The sequence below is a fragment of the Marmota marmota genome, unplaced genomic scaffold (assembly GCF_001458135.2).
Source record: "Marmota marmota marmota unplaced genomic scaffold, marMar, whole genome shotgun sequence".
NCBI lineage: Eukaryota > Metazoa > Chordata > Mammalia > Rodentia > Sciuridae > Marmota > Marmota marmota.
In genome coordinates this window covers 1-15,041 of record NW_026000005.1, presented here as the reverse complement: position 1 = coordinate 15,041, position 15,041 = coordinate 1, and the positions used below count along the sequence as shown (strand labels likewise).

The following is a 15,041-nucleotide window of genomic DNA, read 5'->3' as shown; positions in this document are numbered from 1 at the left end:
ATTTTGCTGCCAGTACTATACACTGGTATACATTTTAGGAAAGCAATCCAGCAAAGTTTAAATAAAAATTCATACTCTTAGAAAATGTGCATTAGACTGTTCAATGAACATTATTTTTAGAAACCTCAAAACTAGAAAAATAAAATTTTTGAAAATGACTACATGACTGACTTAATATTATTCCAATATGAAAAACAATAATTATAAAATGTACACAGCAACTATTATAAGAACAAACATCCTTATAACAGGCGTCTGTGAGAGGAAGAAGGCAGGAAACCAAATTAAAATCCCAAGTATTTAAACATTTAGCATTTTATAAAAATTCTTACCTTTGTAATATAAAACTTTTTTAATCCATCCAAAAATGATGTAAAAATAGAGGAAACCTGAGGTTTAAGTGCATGACCTGAGAAAAAAGTTTCTATATTAAATTAATAGCAAATGATATTTTCAGAAGATTAAAAGACTACTTAGTAGCCTAAAAGTGATGACTTTAACTTTTAAATCTATATTATGTATATTTATATTAAGATCTTCATCTTTTCTTTTCCCTTCTTTCAAAAATCACAACTTTTTATTTAAAAAACCCATTCTGTTTGTTAAATTCAAATTACCACATGTAATTAATACTACACATAGTTTAGGTCATCTTTCAATGATGTATTTTATACATACTAAAACTAGTTCATTAATTTTTATTTTATTAAGAACTCCCAATGGTGGCTGGTTTCACTTTTATTTTTCTAATTATACAGAAACCATTCAGAAGTATAACCAAATATGGAGTCAATGCAAAGTTTAAGGTTGTTTCTTAATTAATTCTTAACTCATTGCGAATTCTTGGCATAAAACTAGCAATTGCTTTCTTAATCACACCCAGAGAGTTAAAATTGCCAAAATAACATAAATGGTGTCTCAGAGTCTGTTAAATTAACATCTTTGCCTGCGGATTAAGCTTAATTGAGTGAAAACCTTTTACTGTTTCCCCATTGTTTTCAAAGAGTAGCAACTTCAACTTCCATGACTACTACATTTAAGAGTCATGCATCTGGCTTTAATGTTATGAGCCCAATTCAGAAAAATATGGCAACCATTTACATAAAAATTTTATAAAGAATTTTAAAGTCTTTACTAAATCTAAAATTATATCAAAAAAAGATTAATTTTTTTAAAGCCTTTCAAGTTTGAGGGATTTTGTTTGTTTTTAAAGAGCAGGACTTCCCTCTAAAATAAGTACAAAAGCAAACATTTCTAAAACAACTATCATTGATAGTCTATTTTTCTGACCCACCTATTTTTTTAATTGAAATAATGAATCTGTGATACTACAGTTTTGCTGTCTCTAATAGGAAACTGTTAAAAGGACATGTAACATAAGTCTTAACCAGGAGCTAATAGAAATTCATGCTCTGAGGCATTAAAACAAACCCCCTGCAGCCCCTGACACTCCAAAAGAACTGCAGATTAGATGGAGATCCACCTGGCAATCCTTTTGAGCTACTGGATCAAAAGTAGTTATTTTTTTCTTTTTTTATTGTGAATTATCAGAGATACTTTTCCAGAATAACCAGTGCTTTTCGATATAATTTTTAGCATGATTTAAGTTAAAAATAATGTATCAACAAAACACTTTCTGTACCAAATGGAAGTCATCCTATCTAAATAACAATTGGAAATAAACATGTAAACATATGTTGAGTATGTGTGTTGTGTTTTTGCAAAATGGAAATTGCTATTCATATAAAAGTTTTCTCATTCATTTATCATTACACAATGCATAAGGGATCCAAATGTTAGTACTCCAATATGAAATAATCCTTACGGGTAAATAATCCACTGACATTATTAGTATAATTTCCATTACATCGGTAGCAATTAGTCACACACATCTCCAATACTAAGTTGACATGATAGTTTTAAAGAATAAATTATTGCAAAAGAGACACTGACTTTTGAGTCAAGCATTAGTATTACTTGGAAGATATTGTTATCTTTTACTTTTTCTTAAATTAATGCTACCTATGAGATTAATTATACTCTAAATATATTTCAGCTAGTGTTTTATCTTTTATAGTAATTTGGTTTCCAAACAGCTTGACAGTGCATTTTTTGTTCCTACAATTTGAATTAATTAAAAAGGATATATTAACTATGTATGTTTCAAAGAAGTGGTTTGAAACAGCGTAAAAAGTATTGGGATTTGGATTCAAACTAAATGAGTTCAATCTCAGCTCTACCAAACAGGACTTGCAGACTTTGGTTAAAATACTGAGCCTTGAATTGTTTGTAAAATGGGAATACCACCTGGAAGAACAGTTGTGAGGAGGGATTTCATAAACTATACTAAGATAATGTGCTTAGCAATGTGCTAAGAGCTATTTAGGATATGCTTACTTTCTTTACCAATGCAATGATTAATGCTTAAATAAAAACTAAATGCCTGTTATGGCTAGGAACGATAGTGCACACCTGGAATCCTAGCTACTTGAGAGGCTGAGGCAGGAGGGTTGCAAGTTTGAGGCCAGTCTAGGCAAATAATTAAGATCCTGTCTCAAAAATAAAAATAAAAAATAAAGGGATATGGATGTAGCTCAGTGGTAGAGCACTTGCCCTGCATGTGCAAGAAAGACCCTGGGTTGATCCATAGAACCACAAAAACACAAAATTTAAAAATGCCTACAATGTGATAAATGCAAGAAATTTTAAAAATTACTAAAATACATCCTCTAAAATTTGAGAAACCTTGATCTACAGAGGAAATCCATAGATCATTTCAATATACTGAAAACAGATAATCTAATATAATGTAATAGGGGTTTTACTACAAGAAGTGGTGATATTAAAAATATTCACCATTTGTGAATAAGGCTTATGCTTTATTAATCAGTATGATACAAACACTAAAAATAAGCAGCCATATGGCTATTGTAGGGTCTGAATTGCTGTGCTAAGCATTACTCTTTTAGTTGTTTATCACAAGGTCATGACAATATATATAGAAGGAAAGACTTCAAAACAAACTGAAGAATCAAAAGGACTACAGCCAACCAAGAAGCATAACCAGATCTGTAATTCAAAATAAATACTATGGTGGCTAAATAAAAAGCAGAAGGGAGACATGGTCAGTACTAGAAAGAATTAAGTCCTACCATAGAGCTAGAAGGGACTATGTGAGCATGTTTCTAGGTATATAATGAGAATGTGGAACACAGATGGCAGACAGCCAGAAAGACCTTTTCCTTAAACTCTCATTTTAAATTGCTACAAAACCCAATTATAAAAAAAAAAAAAAAAAAAAAAAAACATGGTCAGAATTATAGTTTCAAAAGATGCCTATGTCTAACATAATGTACTACAAAATCATCACATAAATAGTTAATAATTTTATTAATTATATACATGGCTGTATAGATCTCCAAAAGCAAGCCAAACATACTAGAGCCTTGATTTTCATTTGACTTAAATATCTCATTATTTATAGGACACAATTATCAACTTTTGTTTCTTAATACTATAGTATGTTGAAAGTAATTTATTAAAGAAGTAATTGTGAATAAAAAGAATCTAATTTAAAAATGAATTCTTGATATAAACCTGACTTTCCCAGTTAATTTTCTACATAACTATAATAGTTTTCCCTATATTAAAACCTAAGCAACTTTCAGACATGACAAACAAAAGCCTGCCTTTCAGGGCTGGGGGAATAATTCAGTGGTTCAGTTCTTTCCTAGCATGTGCAAAGCCCTGGGTTCAATCCCTAAACTACAAAAAAAGTAAAATAAAACAAAACAACAGCAACAACAACAATAAAATCTGCCTACCTTAGCCTTTGGTATTTATTACTGAACAATAATTTCCATAATGTTAGGAACTGATTTTTTTTTTTTTTTGTACTAGGGATTGAACTCAGGGGCACTCAACCACTGAGCCACATTCCCAGCCCTTTTTCATATTTTATTTAGAGACAGGGTCTCACTGAGTTGCTTAGGGCCTTGCTAAGTTGCTGAGGCCAGCTTTGAACTTACAATCCTCTTGCCTCTGTCTTCCGAGCTGCTGGGATTACATCACCACCATGCCCGGATCAGGAACTCTTTTGATGGCATTTAAATTCTACAAACTCAAATCCCAAAGTAAATTTCAGCACGTGAAAAAAATATGGAAGCAATAAAACTAGAATTGAAAACATGATTAATAAATTGTATCAAAAGTTCAATAATTTAGACAAATAGGTAGAAAAGAAAAATGTTTTTGGATCCAAATACCTATTGAATTCTTCACCCCAAGAGCCCAATGGCACCTTAGATACAATCCATTGTAATATATTTTTCCCCCAAATCGACCATTTTTACTTCAACTCTTCCCTTTATTTAGCCTTCCACATCTAATTGGCTAGCTGATTTTTAAAAATCTATCCTCTACTCTATTTCCATTATTTCTACCTTACTCATGGGTCCCAAAATTTGCCTCTTGAGCTGTTTCATGTCTGTACCCTTCTAATCCACCCTGAGCAAAACTGCCAGAATGAGCTTTTGAAATGTAAAGATGATTTTATTCCCTCCACAAAGAAATCCCACAGCTTACAAGATAAAATACAAATCTATTCTGCAAAGCCCTAAATAACCCATGTAGCTTTATTTCATATGACAAGCCTTGTCCTACCCTCTATTTGAGGTAAACAAAATGATTCCCAGTATCCTAAAACATGTCACTGAGGTTTCATAACTTGGGGGGGGGGGGCAGCCCTGGGTATTGAACCCAAGGCTTTGTGCATACTAAGAAAGTACTGTAACCCTGAACTATATCCCCAGCTTCTTTTTTTAATTATTGTTGTATTTTGAGATAGGGACTCAATAAGTTGCTCAGAATGCCCTCAAACTTTTGATACTCCTGCCTAAGTCTCTTGAAAAAAATTTGTATTTCTGTTTACAAGTGAATGAGTGTGGTAAGGAAGAAATAATCTCGAGCAAACTTCTATTTACCTTTTAAGACTTTGCTCAAGTATCACCCTCCTTTAAAAGTCTTTTCTGACTTTCAACCCCTGAGGTTGAACAAAATCAAATAGAATCAACTGTTCCTTCACTTAAAAATCTATACAGGATCCAATGAAGTCTTCTTTCATAGTCTCTCCAATACTACTGAACTCATTCATTTATGTTACTGTCTGAGAGAGCTTCCTGAATGGCAGGAACTATGACATTTATCTTTCTAGTGCTGAAAATTTTGAGAATAAATGAGCATATGTTAAAATTATCACTCTTTACTTACCAAACTGAAACTGCTGGTTGTCCATGAGGCGAATAGATGCAGGAGCACATCTCTGTTTAAAAAGAGAAGAATGTGATATAAGTTTAATACAATAAAAAGCTGGATGAGTAGAATATGAAATTTTTTCTGTATTTAAGAGATTAAGAGCTTACTTCCTAAAAATATACAGAAGAAAAGAATTTTTATACAATTCTATGAAGATAAATAAAACATCAGTGGCTTTAAATTATCTGGAGAGATCTACATGCAAAATAGATTAATAGATACTACTATATCTTTAATTTCTGCAATAAGATGTGCTTATGTCTAGCAAAGACCTATGGAAATGCCATAAAAGAAAACTGGGCTTCAAGGTGAACCGACTTCAAGATGGATTATTTTAGAACAAAGTAGAAATTTTTAAGACTAAATACAGTTAACTCAATAATTATGTGTTTATGAACTAGTTATGTTAGGTTCTTGTAACACTTTTAAAATGAGGAACATGGCGGTGAAAATTTTCAGGAGACAAAAGCACTAAAATGTTGCCTGTGTCACAATTCTAGGAACTGAAATTCTTTCTTTTAATCCCTTCTCATAACCCATTTTAAATAGAACAACCATCCAGTTTCCTGATTTGCAAGTCCTGTCAAGGTTACTTGTATGAAAACAGTGATGAAATTCTGAAGGATAAGATAATGTATCCGAAGAATAAAAACTGCACTAGTGTTGTAGTTATTTAGGCACATACTACAAGTAGCAAGTAAAGAAAACCAAGGAAAGCAGATACAGGTTAAGTAAACATTCCTAACCCAAAAATCTGAACTCCAAATTACTCCAAAATTCCTAACTTTCTGAGTTCCAACTTCCCAGACTTGGAGGCATTTGGATTTCTGGATTAGAATATTCAACTGGTAATGTCTATGCAAATATTCCAAAGTCTGAAAATCTCCAAAATCTTAAACATCTCTGATCCCAAGCATTTTGGATGAGGAATATCACCAACCTATATTTATACTTATTTGGTGATGATAAAACATCACAATACTAACACTAGCAAGGTTCACATTAGGTGTAATTTCTCCATATTCATGTGAGCTGAACCTTAAATGGAATTTTTTATTTTCTATACAAATTTTCAACATGGCTAATGTTTTAGGGGCTGCAGTTGTAACTCAGTGATACAGCGCCTGCCTAGTATGTATGTGTGAGGCACTGGATTCCATCCTCAACACCACATTAAAAACAATAAAGGAATTATGTCTATCTACAACTAAAAGGGGAGGTGTTTTTATACCATAAGTCTGACAAATGCTATATATTTTTAAGCATTTATCTTCTGAATAATATTTATCAAAACAATTTCTGGCAACATAAATTTCTGAAACTCAGAAGAAACAATACACAATAGTAACATACAATACACATTTTATTTTACCCAATAAAATGACTAAATGTTTCTTATTTTGAGACATTCAATTTATTTACTCAGTTTTCATACTAAAAATGAGGTAAGTAAAGTTATTTTTTTAAAGTTACTACCAAGTCTAGAGAAACAGTATTAGATAATTTTATATACACATCATAACAATAACCCACCAGCTTATATTATTAAGAATCACAGTTTCCAAGCTACTGTCATGTCTTTATTTTATATAAGAAACAACACTATCAAGATAGCAGAACTGATATTACCCCCATTTTACAGAAAATAACACCAGAATCAGTGAGGGCAAAATATTTGCCCAAGGTCAGATGACTGTTAAATAATAAAGACAGAAGTAAGACCAAGATATCTTGGGTCCTAGATGAACATTATTTCAAGTATATCACACATCCTCCAAAAAAATCACTTTTTAAAACACATTCACACAAAGCTTCTGATTCATATTTTAAACAATAGCTACATTAAAATTAATTTGCTATTTTCTGAATTTATTAAGAGTATAATAATTTTTAAAATACATTTGCAACCTGAGTAATTTCAAATCTTGGATTAAAGATATCTTTGTAGTTTGGCTTATGCTTCTAAAAATGCTACCAGTTTCCAAAATACTAAAAGAAAATCCATTTTCTTTATATTTACAAATCTGAAATGTTTTTAATAAAATGAGTACATTGACTTCTAATAAAACATATGAAGCATGATTAGACCAAATTTCTGTTCTCCATAAAATAAACAGAATATCCATATAACATACATATTTATATGATGTCTTATATATCTAATAAAATATAAAAGAATTCAGAGCCATTTTTCATTTTTAGAATAAAAACATTTTAAACTCCTATCAAGAACTTGTAAATTCCATACCCTACTTGCAACCAGATTCTACTTCACCTGTATCAATATCAGGTGTTCTTAATGAAAACAACCAACATAAATACATCTGTATCAGAAAATGGGAAGAAAATATACTACATTACATAAATTTCTATTGGTACTAAATCTGTAAAGCAATTGAAGTACAATATGCAGATTCTGATTAAATATTAGTTTGCAAATACTCTCTATAAAATATATTTGAGGGACAAGTGGAATAATTTGAATAGAGAATTGTAATTAGCTGGCATTAGAAAATTACTGCATAGTTTCTTAGATATGATAATGATACTATTCTGTTTCAGGAGATAGATGCTGAAGTGTTTAGAGGTCAAGGGTCATGATGTCTGTCACTTAATTTCCAATGGTCTAGACAACATATAGATAGATAGATAGATAGATAGATAGATATAGATATATACATACACAAAGAAAAATACTGTAAAAAACTAATAATTGCTGGATATACAAGATGGATATACAGGTGATTGCTGTGCTATTCTTTTAAATGTTTTATATGTTTTAAGTTTCCAAATTAAAGAACTGGAAAGAGAGCTAATAAAGTTTCAGGGCACTTGCTATACACACAGCTACCAATATTCAGTTAAACTGACTGTGGTTTTAACTATGATTTTTGACAAGTGAGTCACATAAACTAGTTAGTACACTATTCCCATTTACATTGAGGAAGTATAGTATATGAGAACAGACTATTTTAAAAGAATAAGCAAGCAGCTAAAAAAAATTGTATTCTAAATAACATTTACTTTTCTGAAATTATCAAATGCAAAGCAAGAGCTTTAAAGTTTCATATTGTAATCATGCCAGGGTTTTCAAAGGTTGCTAAGTAGAGTTTTCAGTTACTGTCATATTCTGATAAGTAAAACACTCAGAAATTTAAAAAAAAATCTAAATTAGTTTGTGATTCTCTGGCAACTAATAATTTGTAAATCATTGTGTCATTCTACATATACAAAAAGCTTATTTACAATTTGAAATAATTAAAGTCATTGCAACTAATTAAATAGAAGTTTCTATAATCAAAAGATTAAAATAATGTTACTATTCTTAAAAAACAACATTATTCAATCTGATATACTCTATGGTTAAGATTCGATTATGTCACCATTGCTTTAAAACTAACTAGGGAGGTTAAAAGCACTCAAAAGATTGCCTTTAGAAGTAGAGACAGCACAAATGCTAATAACTGAAAATCTAAATTCATTACTACACTATTGCAATATGCTGGACTAAGAATACTGTATTCCACAGATAAGAAAAGGGGGATAAAAGGCCCTTCAGTAAAAGTGACCTCTTCTGGTAGGTGATCAGAACTAATCTGAGAGGGACTCTTTTAACTAACTTTAATAAGTTAACAAAAAAAATTCAAAGAATTTAACAATTCTCCCCCAAAAATTGCTCACTCAAATGGGAGTTAATGGAATAGATTATATGCACTTACTAGGATCTCTCATGTATCCTGACTGGTACCTGAGTATACTTCATAGTTAGTAAACACTCTAAAAAACTATATAAAAAAAACTATTATTAACTGATGAAAGTATATCTGTATCTTTATTTCACTTGGACATTGAAGAAATAAATAATCACTCTGACCTTAAAATATGGATATAAGTTGAACTAAGTCAAGTGCTGGCAATTTCTTCCCAGGATGCTACAACCAGGAATTTACTTGAGTATATAACCTAATAAATACAAAATAATCATTCTGTTGAATCTTATTTTACTAAGTATTGGTAGTATTTTCTGCACTAACTCAAGAACCAACAGATTTCTTATCCAACTATTTTATTTAAAAAAAAAAAAAGTCCCTATACAAAACACACCAAAAGCTGTCTGTAAAATTTATTTTTCTGGCACTAAGTCATGCTTTCATTTGTCATAGAGAAAATCAGAATTTGCATTTCAGATAATATACATATATCATTTGAGAAGATGTCTCTTAATTATCTAGCTATTGGCAAAAGAAATTCAATGCTAACATACATTTCAAATGTCTGCAGCATATCTACTACTCTAACTTCTTACAGATAAACTATAAAAAGATTAGCACTGAATGGTCCAGTATCTGGAACCACAGCTAAGGAATGAGTCATTGTTGAACTAATAAGGTTTATTTCTTCAAAACATAAATCAAACTTTCTGTCTAGAACAGCCCAAATTCCTCAGTCTAAACACTATATCAGAGATAGTGAATTTATCTCATTATTGCACCAGAAGCAAATACTTCAATACTAAACCCCATGTGCAACGCCATACAAAAGTTTAAAAGGAGAATTTATCATGATATGCAATATTCTTAGTGATTACCAGGAGAGGAATCCCATCCACTTAACTTGCATACTATCCACTGTACTAGGTGTGCGTTGCACTAAGAACACAGCACTTCAAAAGGCAATGATAAAATTAATAAAAATAAGTTTAAAAAAAAAAGGCTGAAAGAAATCTATTGAGTAAAAAATATCTAGAAATAAAAACTTTAAATGTAGACAGATTCTTCCTCTAACTTTTAAGTCAGAGTTGATATTATAGATGAAATCATATAATATTTACGACTATTACAATTACTGGCTGGTCATATTGGAAATGACATACTAGCTTACAGCTAAGAGTCTTACTGTAAACAAGAAGAACTGTATATTTTAAAGACAATTATCTCTTAGTTTTTAAAAATGAAATAATATACATTATTGTGTGAATACTTCCTTCCACTTATATTAAGGGAAAGGCCAAAAGTTGGTGTCAGTTTCCTAATTATAATTTTTATTTTTTCACTTTAATAAAAGTAAAATAACTTGCTCTGAGGGGCTTCTGATAGAGAGTCTGTCTTATAGTTGTCCTCATTTTGCTGGATTACACAATAAAAAATTCAATTACCAAGCATTAATTAGGGTTATTCTTTCTACACACAAATGATTTTAAATGACAATTCCATCTTCTATATGTAATAAATATTCCCAAGAATTACTTCTGAATATAAAGAAGTTTTAAATATTTTACAAAGTTATGTGGTAAGCCTAACTCCTTTCAATTTATTTGAACCCCTGCAGGATAAATTTTTACAGAAAATTCAAGATCTATTCTTTCCTAAATTATGATCTAAGGTCACCAGGAAAAAATACCAATCAGTTTAAAATTGTTTAAAATAAAAATGCTGGAAAGTAGAAAAGGCTACTCCTTGTCAAAAAGTAATGAGATGAAAGGCTATCATTTACCCTGTAATTCTAAAAATCTAGTTCTGATACTGAGAAAGACAATTTTCAAGGGAATGAGTAGAATCCATCCCAAACATAGTCAGATTTTCCTCTTACTGAAACAGATGCTCTTTTCTCAGTATCATAAGGTATAAATCCTAAGTATTTTTTAAACAAATTCCATACACACACACACACACACACACACACACACAAACTGTGCTTTTAAGCTTGTTTCAACATTCAGTTTTCCTTCAAACCATGTAAACACATGTCCACTGTCATTTCCAGAAAAACAAGAAAAGAGAATAATAAAATGTTACATCTGACAATGGCAATGATTTAAAAAAAAAAAAAATCATGTTTCCCCTTCTTGAGAGGCTACTATAACAAATCTATTTTCTAAGAAAGTCGTAAAATTCACTTACCCATTTACTGAGTAAAGTTGGAGATTATACTGAACTGCCACTTATGAGAAAGAATCACATTAATCTTCCACTAAATCTTCCTTTCTAGCTCCTCACAAGACAGTGAAGTATTGAAAGAGGGCAATTCCTCACATGGGCAAAGATGAGAGAAACCTTAGTAGAATCCTTCTGCTGCCAGTGTATGGTAGCTTATTTATTTCCCTCAGTAAGAATAGTAATAAAAAGTATACACAGAGTCCACTTTGCTATTTGTGAACAATCATGTGTGCTCCTTTCCAAAAGATACTCCAAAATACAGTTTCCCATTCCAAAAGCAACTTGAGTCTGAAAATACTGCAAAAATTAAAATGCTTTGAAATGACAGTGAGGAATTACAAGCAAACAACTCATTATTCAATCAAGAATTTGGCACAATTATAAACCATGTACCATCTATTTTAATGGATCTTAATTTGCCTGCTATCAGCAGAAATTCCAAATCCCAAATTGAACAATGACTACTGCCAATATCTGATAATTTTCTCACTTTTTCTGCCTGACAATACTGTTACAAAGGAGAGCAGCAAACAGTATCTTGCTCTTGACATATGAGATTTGCACACTCTGTAAATTGATATGCAAATATCCCTAAACCATTATACAATCCTTTATCCATTTCCAGGTAAACATTTAATGCTTTTCTACTACATATCATAAGACAAGTAAAATACTTAATTTCCCAAAATAATGTAATATCTCCAAATTGAAGTAATGGTTCTTAGCATCTTTATAATGTATAAGAGCAATATTCGAGAATAAAATATTGTCTCTTTGGACTTTTGAATCAGTTCTAAGACCACAGCATTTGTTTCTAGAGATTATCTACTACTAACTACACGAAACCAAACGGTCAAAACTATCAGAAAAGTGCTTTCTTTCTGACTTGCTTTTTAATCACAGGGTGGTACTATCTATTAATCATTACCTTTATTTTTTATTTAATTTTTTTTAGTTTTACTGATTTTATTTTTTTTAAATACACGACAGTGGAATGCATTACAATTCTTATTACACATATATACCACAATTTTTCATATCTCTGTTTATATATAAATTATGTTGACACCCAATTCAAGTCTTTATACATGTACTCTGGATAATGATGTCCATCACATTCCACTGCCCTTGCTAATCCCCTGCCCCCTCCTTTTCCCTCCCACCCCTCTTCCCTATCTAGAATTAGATAAATTCAATCATTACTTATTTAATCCAAGATATATATGCAGCATAATTTGTATAATGAATTCTAAGAATTTTTGAGTATCCTAAGAACTTTTTTAAATAAATAAAAATACAAATTTTACAGATTTACACAAGAAAAAGAAAAAAATCTATCACCCACTATTCAATGGCACAGGTAACTCCTCTTTTATCACTTTCTATCAGGAGTGTCGCAAATTGTAACAAACACAGCACCGGACTACACCGACCACATACGTTTAAATTTAACATTTCCATTCTAATGAAATCATAAACTTAAGATTTTGATTCATCTGTACATCACTTCTTATGATGAAATGTAACATAGATTTACATATATTTATAATGTGCAAAAGTTGATGGAACACTCAGGAAAGCATAAAATGTGTACACATCTACTCCAAAGATCACATAGTACTTTTTAATGAGTCAACTGAATCTGTGTTCTTATAGTGCATATATTATGAAGGGACAGTGGTGAGTAAACATGAGCTCACTGAGGTCTTTTGTTTAAAAACAAAACAAAACAAAAACAAATAAGGGCTGGGGATATAGCTCAGATGGTACAGTACATGCCTCTCATACATAAGGCCCTGGGTTCAGTCCCAAGAAAGAAAGAAAGAAGGAAAGAAGGAAAGAAGGAAAGGAAGGAAAGGAAGGAAAGGAAGGAAAGGAAGGAAGGAAGGAAGGAAGGAAGGAAGGAAGGAAGGAAAGATTCAAACTACTTTTATAACTATAATTTTTAAAATTCTAACTTGGCATTCATATTTATTTTGCCATAAAATGGAGGGAATAATAATAATTAGAAATATGTTGTTCAAACCTTGAACAAGAGATAATATAAACTGTATCTTTAATGAGCTTTTTGGTGGGAAATTGTCCAGCTTGATAAAACATGCAGGGGAAATAAAAGAATTTAACACATAAGGTAGATTATAATTCAAAGTGAAAATATCTGAATAAAAAAAATCACTCTTTAAGATCTGAAATTAACAAGAATACAGAATTTATTCTGAAAATTCTTTGATTTTGTTTTTAATTGATGAACTTCCCATTCTTCTAAGGTACCAACTCATAAGCAAAACTGTAAAGCTCTGTACACAGTTTCTTTGCTTCTTAATACTTCAGGTAGCTTACGTATAAAGTTACCATGTTTTCCTTGGTCTTCAAAAGTGATGGAAATGTTTTACAAACATGCATCAGAAGAACTTGAACTTCATTTCTTATCCATTATTTTAGCACAAGAAATACTATTTATTCCTAAAACTTATTTCCATGCCTCCTTAATATTCCTGCTTTAAATATTACTGCCAATAATCATTTTGGTAAATGTGATGTCATATTATATACTCTAGCTGCCTAATGATAATATAGTATCATCAAGGTTGTAGTGAATTAGGGCTTTTAGGCAAAAACTTCAACTGTCAATATTTATTTCTGCATTAACACCAAAGTAACCTGTCACAGTCCAAAAAATGTTCACCATATTTCTTTTTTAAATCTTCTCTCCACCCCAAGAGTAGATAGACAATAGTCAAGATTAAGGGGCCTATGCTAAGTCTAGCAATCTAACTGTGATAAATAAGCTTCTTGAAAACAGATGAAATTCTTGAATATGCAAAATTAAAAGAATGGTGTCTCAGAAAGCAAGACTGAGCATATGTAATCAAGAGTACTAGAAATGGTATACACACACGTGTGTGTGTGTGTTGATAATTTCCTTTAAACACCAATAGTGGTTGTCTTGGGATGGTGGGAAGTGAAACTATTTGCCATTTTCCCTTTCAGTATCTCACAAAGTCCAAGATGAAGACATACTACTTGTTAGTTATTTTCATTTGTTTATCAGACTCCCTCCACCTGGACACTGAGAAACTTAGATACTGGGTCACACTGAAAAACTCCCTTGCTCACAAGATTCTATTTAAATATGGATGACAGTAAATATTAAAGAGCTCTAGGAGTTTAAAGAAAGAAGAAAAAGGCTAAGTACATACCCTTAACTTCCTTCCTGCTGAGAAATGTTGAGAAAGAATTACAAACTATTCCGGTTCAAACAATGAACAAATGCCTAGAAAAATGCAGGAATTTCCATACTAATACACAGAATACAGAAATATGATTTCTAGGCATTATCTAGTCTTTGGAAAAACACTTAACAATATATCTTTTTAAGGGAGAAGAAAATGGGAATTCTTTTTAGCTTATAGTTAAACATATTGTTTTATACTATATTATTTTATATTACTTAAACAATAGCTTAAGTAATATTGTAAAACTTCAGATAGAGCCCTAATATCCAGAGTATACAAAGAACTCAAAAAATTAAACAATAAGAGAACAAACAACCCAATCAACAAATGGGCCCAGGACCTGAACAGACACTTCTCAGAGGAGGACATACAATCAATCAACAAGTACATGAAAAAATGCTCACCATCTCTAGCAGTCAGAGAAATGCAAATCAAAACCACCCTAAGATACCATCTCACTCCACTTAGATTGGCAGCCATTATGAAGTCAAACAACAACAAGTGCTGGCGAGGATGTGGGGAAAAGGGTACACTTGTACATTGCTGGTGGGACTGC

At 31.2% G+C, this 15,041-nt stretch overlaps 1 protein-coding gene across 2 annotated transcripts in view; it reads right to left on the bottom strand.

Moving 5' to 3' along the window:
• Positions 1–10,816, bottom strand: part of LOC107138502 (alkyldihydroxyacetonephosphate synthase, peroxisomal) — a 52,702-nt gene extending 41,886 nt beyond the window's left edge. Inside the window, exons 1-4 of one of the 2 annotated variants that reach the window (XM_048808007.1) lie at positions 10,754–10,816; positions 6,321–6,331; positions 5,269–5,326; positions 333–409 (exon numbers count right to left, since the gene is read on the bottom strand). In XM_048808007.1, coding sequence (XP_048663964.1) covers positions 333–409; positions 5,269–5,293 — 102 coding nt within the window. In that variant the 5' untranslated portion in view covers positions 5,294–5,326; positions 6,321–6,331; positions 10,754–10,816. The remainder of the gene's footprint in view (positions 1–332; positions 410–5,268; positions 5,327–6,320; positions 6,332–10,753) is intronic. The other variant, XM_015481086.2, reaches the window with a different exon arrangement.
• Positions 10,817–15,041: the final 4,225 nt, after the last annotated feature.